At 42.6% G+C, this 7169-nt stretch overlaps 1 protein-coding gene across 1 annotated transcript; it reads left to right on the top strand.

Moving 5' to 3' along the window:
• The first annotated feature begins 1436 nt into the window (after positions 1-1436).
• LOC121747997 (auxin response factor 2B-like) lies at positions 1437-6803 on the top strand. Its single transcript, XM_042142196.1, has 15 exons — positions 1437-1878; positions 1968-2086; positions 2392-2487; positions 2611-2667; positions 2766-2921; positions 3012-3096; positions 3217-3307; positions 3387-3551; positions 3849-3968; positions 4054-4129; positions 4236-4407; positions 4512-5452; positions 5542-5732; positions 5861-6041; positions 6367-6803. The coding sequence occupies exons 1-14, from the start codon at positions 1788-1790 to the stop codon at positions 6024-6026; spliced, it is 2526 nt and encodes an 841-aa protein (XP_041998130.1). The 5' UTR covers positions 1437-1787; the 3' UTR covers positions 6027-6041; positions 6367-6803.
• Positions 6804-7169: the final 366 nt, after the last annotated feature.

Raw genomic sequence — 7169 nt, 5'->3', positions numbered from 1 at the left:
CCCAACATGGAACCGCTCAACCATTTGCGACCGGATACCCCTTTCCAACCCAACCAATCTCCTCTGCCTGATGCAGATAGATTCTACCTGGAGCAGATGATGGATTTGCTGAGTCTGAGCTTACCGGATACTCGGCCAGCACGCGTGGATACGCTGGTTCCGACGAGAGTCGGCGGGATCGGTGGGGCGGGTGGAAGCGGCGGCGAGGGTGGAGGGGAGGAGGCGGCAGCGAGGCGACGGGGGTCGGCGGTCGTCGGTCCACGCACTACACTAAAGTGGAGTCCATTGCTGTGGCGAGGGCATGTGATGCCGTTACATCGGACCCCATAGTTGGCACCGATCAGACCGAGACAAGCTTTTGGAAGCGCGTCCTATTGGTCTACAACGAGTTCAAGCCGAGAGGCGCCAAACCGCGTGACGCGGAACAGATCGCAAAAAGTGGTCTAGGATTCTGAGAGCCGCCAAGAGGTTCGCGGGCATATACCAGAACAACCTGCTCACTGCTGAGAGTGGCCGCAGCGAAGCCGACGTGAAGGATCTGTCTATGTCCCAATTCAACACTGACGGCTTTCCTAAGTTCACCTCCTGGGAAGAGTATCTCGTTCTCGAGAACTGCCCAAAATTCAAGGCCATATGTGCGGAGGAGCGGGATACTCATGTGGGCGAAGCGAACTAGACACAACAGAGCCGGGGACTACAGCAGCGACTCACAATCAATCGACCTCAACGACGCCCAAACGGAGGAGCCCTCCGCTACATACACTAGGCGCCCACGCCCTCCGGGGCAACATGCCACTATCCGAAACGCTAGAGGATCTGCAGGTTCCTCCGCCTCTCGTCGGCCGCGTCTGGATCGCGCATCTCGCAACCCGCTTCTAGATCGTACTTCGCGGGCACTGGTCCCCACGAGGTCTTGAACATGAACCTGGATGTGCAGTTGACGAAACAACTGCAAGATAACTGTCGTTTCTACGAGGCCGCAACCAACCCGATCACCAAGGAGATATACTACGCGCTCATGTGTAGGATCAAGGAGCAGCTGGGGTTGTCTGGTGCAGCGGCGGCGGGGGCAGCGGGCGACGGAGGCCGAAGCGGTGGAGAAGAGGCGGCGGATTCTGACTTCGTCACCGAGTAGACGGTGGCGGTGTTTTTATTTGTTTTTTTTAAAATATTCGTTGTATAATTTTCCCGTATCCATAATACAACGAATATTTGGTCCCAATACTTTTTTTTATTTATTTTAGTATTATCTCGTTTTCTAATTATTTAGAGTCCGATAATTTTAATTATAATTGAATAAAAATATATAAAAAATAAATAAAGTGAAATATGGCTAAAAAAGTATCCACTATTGCTGCGGAAACTTTTTTTTGTAGTCGAACAGATCAGAAGTGGCTGCGACAAAAGGAGGGGTTTTTCGTGGGGAAGTTTCCACCCTAGTGTGGATACCCTAAATCGGTCTGTTGTCCTCTCAGCCCATGACCCATCTCTCTCTCTTTCTCTCTGCAGTTTCTCTCTCATCAACTATTAGCTAACAGTGAATCCCATGCTTCAAGATATCCTCACTACACCTCCACACATAAACACACACGAACTCCACTCAAAATATCTCAATACAAATCCTCTCAATTTGTGTTACACTTACCGTTTAGAACCCTCACTGCAAGCGCATAATTGTCCCGAATTTTGCCCTATTCCGCTTGTTTTCCGGTGGAATTTTCGTTTCGTCAATTTTCGTTGTGAGATGAGAGATCTGCCTATTACTATAAATTAAGGCGCCTGAACCGATGGATTCTCCCGAGGTTTTGATGAAAGGGTTTAACGAAGTCGGCGGTGGCGATCCCTCGCCGGGGAACATGAATTCCGATGCCGGGAGAGGTAATTCCTGATGTATTATTCACGGTTTTGTTTTTGGGTTGCTCGTGTTTGTCGGTTTTTTTCTGAATTTGGTTTTTTCGCTTTGGTAGCGGTGGATGCTGAGAGAGCGTTGTACACAGAGCTGTGGAAGGCGTGTGCGGGGCCGCTGGTGACGATGCCGCGCGAAAATGAACTTGTTTTCTACTTCCCACAGGGGCACATAGAACAGGTTTACTCCCTTTTGTTCTGTTTTCATATTTTAGGGGGAAATTGGCTGGTGTCGAGGGCTTTAGTTGATCTAATTTAGTCACGATTTTAGTTTATTTATTACGATTTTGAGATTTATGACATTCACATGTGAAATTCAGTTATTTTCCCGCGGTTTTAGAACTGAAATTTTGGTCTGGTTGAAACATCTTTGAGGGGTTGTTTGAATAAGGGTTTCCTTTTTATCTTAAACATTTGTTTGTTTTCCCTAATTGGAAAGGTATTTATTTCGTTCTCTGCTTATAGTTTATGGATTCATGGTTGTAGGTGGAGGCATCGACAAATCAGAGCTCGGACCAGCAGATGCCAGTGTACAATCTTCCTCCTAAGATCCTTTGCCGAGTGGTTAATGTCCTGTTGAAGGTACTCTATAGTTTGGTCTTAGTATTCGTGAATACTTCTAAATTGAGCTATTGGATTTTCGGGTCTGTATATAATTTGTTTGAAGGTTTTCTGACCGGGATCTTGTGCTTTTCTGGTGATTAGGCTGAAGCTGATACTGATGAAGTGTTTGCTCAGATTACCTTGATGCCTGAAGCTAATGTAAGTTGATCTGTGTTGCATAATGTACATTTATGAATTTCCGTATTTAAGTTTTAATTTAGTTTGGTTATTTTGTACTAATTAATTTTCTGTTGCAGCAAGATGAAAATGCAGAGAGGAAAGATCCACCCCCTTCTCCTCCACCACATGTCCGCGTCTATTCTTTTTGTAAAACTCTTACTGCATCAGATACTAGCACTCATGGTGGATTCTCGGTGCTCAGACGGCATGCTGATGAATGTTTGCCACCACTGGTTAGGATGAAGCCTCCTGAACTCTATGAAGTTATTACATATCGGTTCTCATTATTAATGTTAATAATAAGGTTTTGTCATCTATGATAGGACATGTCACGACAACCTCCAACCCAAGAGTTGGTGGCCAAAGATTTACATGGACAAGAGTGGCGGTTCAGGCACATATTTCGTGGTACATAATTTGCAACAAAACTAAGTTCACGATTTGAAACCAGATGTAAAACTGAAATGTAAAAATTAAAATACTCACTCGTGGGGGGCAATAGCACTAATTTTAGTTGTGGAATACCAGGTCAACCACGCAGACACCTTCTTCAGAGTGGTTGGAGTGTCTTTGTTAGTTCTAAGAGACTGGTTGCTGGGGATGCCTTCATATTTTTGAGGTTTGGTGCTGCTCTAGATATTGATATATAATGTTTTCACTAATATTCATAATCTTAATTATGTGTTACGAACTTGCAGAGGTGAGAATGGAGAGCTGCGTGCTGGGGTGAGGCGTGCCATGAGACAACAGGGTAATGTTCCATCATCTGTCATATCTAGCCACAGCATGCATCTTGGTGTCCTTGCAACAGCTTGGCATGCTATTCAGACCAATACCATGTTCACTGTTTATTACAAGCCCAGGTATGTGACATGATTTACGATCAAACTTTCTATCTTGTTGTATCTCGGTGAATTAGCGAATTCATGTTTCTGCTGATTCCTTAGAGTGAAGCATTTGGGTGTTACTCTGTAGAAGCAGCTGAGTTTTTTGTTTTCTGTCTTGTTTCCCTTTTTGGTGAGAGGTCATTTTATCTAGTTCACCTTTGTCGAGTGTTGATTAAACGTGGATTTCTTATGCCTGTGATCACTGATCAGTATGTAAATATGTATGCTAAGTTCTTAACTCAATGTCCTTAAGATGTCTTTTATCTGTTACAGGACAAGCCCAGCTGAATTTATTGTTCCTTATGATCAATACATGGAGTCTATAAAAAAAAATTATGCAATAGGAATGAGATTTAAAATGAGATTTGAAGGTGAAGAAGCTCCAGAACAGAGGTAGGGAGCATGTTAGCATTTGTGACATTGACAAAGAATTTATTGAACCTCTAGTGAAAATTTTATTATGATGTTGATTACGTAGGTTTACTGGAACTATTGTTGGTTCTGAGGATGCAGATCCAAATAGATGGAAAGATTCTAAATGGAGATGCCTTAAGGTATATAATTGGCCCTCTAATAACGACTAAGATCCAAAACTTGCTATCACATTATTAACTTTTTACCCCATCATTTTAGTGAGTTTATTACATTTTCTTTGTTAAGGTGCGGTGGGACGAAACTTCGGCAATTGTTCGACCTGAGAGAGTTTCACCCTGGAAAATAGAACACACGCTTTCTCCTCCTGTCTTGAATCCTGTTCCAGTGCCCAGACCGAAAAGGCCTCGGTCAAGTGTCCTACCCTCATCGTCTGAAACCTCTGTGCTTACTAGGGAAGGTCGGTTTTTCTGTTCTCTCTGCTTGAGAAACTTCTGTGATAGCTATATTTTGTTATCTATCAGCGGTTGAGTGGATCTCTTAATCATCTGTTGTGCAATACAGGTCCTACAAAGATGACTGCAGACCCTGCACCTGCTAACCATGGGTTCCCAAGGGTCTTGCAAGGTCAAGAATCATCGACCTTGAGAGGCCCTCTCTCTGAGAGCATTGAACTGGACTCCTCTGAAAAGTCGTATTTGTGGAAGCCGTCATTAGAAGATGAGAAGATTGATGTTTGTGCTTCAAGAACATATAGAGCAGATAACTGGTCACCTTTAGGGCGCCCAGAGTCGTCATTTACAGATCTGTTATCAGGATTTGGCTCAAAAACTAATGCACACCGTGATTTCAGTATGCCTCTTGGCAATCAATCAATTCCAAAGCGACAGACACAGGAATGCGATGCAAAGTTTAGCTTAATGGGGAATATTTGGTCGCTAAAGCCTTCCGGTCTCTCACTTAATCTGATGGATTCTAGTACTAAGAATCATGTTCAAGGAACTGACACTTCTTATCTTGCTCGTGGAGATAGTAGACATGGAGCCTTTAGAGACTTTTCCATTATTAATGATCCTAGAGGTGATAATCAAGGATCAAACTGGTCAATGCCCCCTCCTGTTTCAACATACCTTCACATGAGAACTTCTCAGCCAAAGGAGTTGATGCCGAAGCCTGTATTTGCAGAGCAACATGATACTGTGAAGCAAAAGGAAGGGGGCTGCAAGCTCTTTGGTATTCCCCTCATAAGTAAATCTGCACCATCAGAACCAGAAATCTCAAATAGAAATGTGCTAAACTCACCTGGTTTTACTCAAAACTATGGACATTCTCATCAATTCCCTGCTTTTGAATTTGATCAAAGGTCTGATCAATCAAAGGGATTGAAAGTGGGTGATCATGGAGTTGCTGCTGGCGAGCAAGAGAATCAATTCCCATCCTTCCCTCCTTCAGCAACAGAGAGAGAAACCAAAGGTCATCCTGGTTCATCCAGGAGTTGCACCAAGGTTTTCATCTGGAACTTAATAAGTATTTCTTTTTGCTGGAATGTTTTATATTCACTTCTCCTTTTTTTGAGAGAGTCTCATGATTTCAGGTTCAAAAGCAAGGGTCCGCCCTTGGTAGGTCTGTGGATCTGGCCAAATTCAACAATTATGATGAATTGATCTCTGAATTGGATGATCTCTTCGAATTTGGGGGTGAACTCAAGGCTAGGAACAAGAATTGGCTAGTTGTGTACACTGATGATGAGGATGACATGATGCTTGTTGGAGATGATCCTTGGGGGTAAGATATTACCTGGAACATGTCATAGAACTTATTTTTTAAGTTTGTATTAAGAATGCTAATTTCATTGAATTTCATTATGATATATTGTTATATGCTCATATCATCTGGTCTCTGGTTTAAAACAGGGAGTTTTGTTGCATGGTCCGCAAGCTCTTAATCCTTACAAAAGAGGAAATGCTACGTATGAACCCAGGGACATTAAACTCAAAGGGAGAGGACACTTCATCAATCGCAGATGGTGTAGATGCTAATGTCCAGAGTTTTCCATCCCCGGGCCCGGATGACTACTAGTTGTGCTCTATCCTGGTAAATTTTTTGTCCTCCACAGATACATCGTTTTCAAATTACCTACCGCCTTTTCTAGCATGTCAGTCCTGTTTGCACATGTGTTTTTGAACATGAAAGCAGATGTGTATTTCTTGATGCTATTGCGTACTCTCATGATCCTATATTTCTTCCCATTACTTAAGCTATATATTGTGTTTTCCTTTTCTTGTTTCTGCGAGTGGGTTAGGTAAATTGGAGGCGATGCTTCTCTTCTTTTTTTATCTATTGATGATTGATTTCTCAATCTCTGCTAATAATGTAATTTGGAGAGTATTCTAATTTTAGCTGCCGTGCTATCTTACAGGTGTGTTGAAGCATGGTCTGACTGTATAATCCATCTAACCTTTGAATCTTGGGAAACATTGAATGGTGAGATGTGAATGGAGTCCCTTCAGCATGACGACCAGATGCTCTTATATATAGATACACCTAAGAAATTTCAATTTTGGATCCCTTTTTACATAATGTGTTTGACATTATATAAGATTGGTACGTGCCACCAGATATTCAACCTCTCTGTAAATAGGTGTCAGCCAAAAATCTCCATCATGGATGTAATGCAGAAGAATCGCATGGGTTTGTTCCTGCAGAACCTCATTGTTTAATGTGTAGGTGTATATAGTGTGTTGCCGGCATTAGTATAAATCTGGTTGGCCTATGAGGTACGTATATATCTGCACTCATGTACAGGTAAGTAGTTTGTGATCTGGTTCTAATCTGCAGAATGTTAAAAGTTTTCAAGTTTTGGTCTGCTGTTTTAATCTCTCGTTATTTTAGCTTTGTTCCAGCATTTGGATATTAAACTAGGGCACATGCATCTTATCGATGATGAAAACGTGCAATCGTGAATGTTTTGGATGGTCCATGTGCAGAGAAGGTACAAGGTAAAGAATGGCGTGATGGTTAGGCGTGGCTTCATGTCCGTTTATGCTACGTTTAAATGCCATAAAATACTAATCTGGATATCATGTTGTTCGTATAAGCAAATGGCGATTCATGATGCGTTAGTATCGTTCGCGATACCCAGGAGAGATTTCAGACCATCCAATTTAATCTCAAAAACTGAAGTCTCTGGATGGGTACTCAATTCTTGTATTTGTGAGAAAA

The sequence above is a fragment of the Salvia splendens genome, chromosome 9, assembly GCF_004379255.2.
Source record: "Salvia splendens isolate huo1 chromosome 9, SspV2, whole genome shotgun sequence".
In the NCBI taxonomy this organism is placed as follows: Eukaryota; Viridiplantae; Streptophyta; class Magnoliopsida; order Lamiales; family Lamiaceae; genus Salvia; species Salvia splendens.
Note: the sequence above shows the minus strand (reverse complement) of the source record. Positions and strands in the feature narration are given on the sequence as shown.

What these genes read in the sequence shown, in the direction of transcription:
- LOC121747997 (XM_042142196.1), top strand. Translation starts at nt 1,788, where the DNA reads ATGGATTCTCCCGAGGTTTTGATGAAAGGGTTTAACGAAGTCGGCGGT. An exon ending in GAAGAAGCTCCAGAACAGAG is followed by an intron (nt 3,969 to 4,053) that starts GTAGGGAGCATG and finishes TTGATTACGTAG; the next exon opens with GTTTACTGGAACTATTGTTG. An exon ending in GTTGGAGATGATCCTTGGGG is followed by an intron (nt 5,733 to 5,860) that starts GTAAGATATTAC and finishes GGTTTAAAACAG; the next exon opens with GGAGTTTTGTTGCATGGTCC.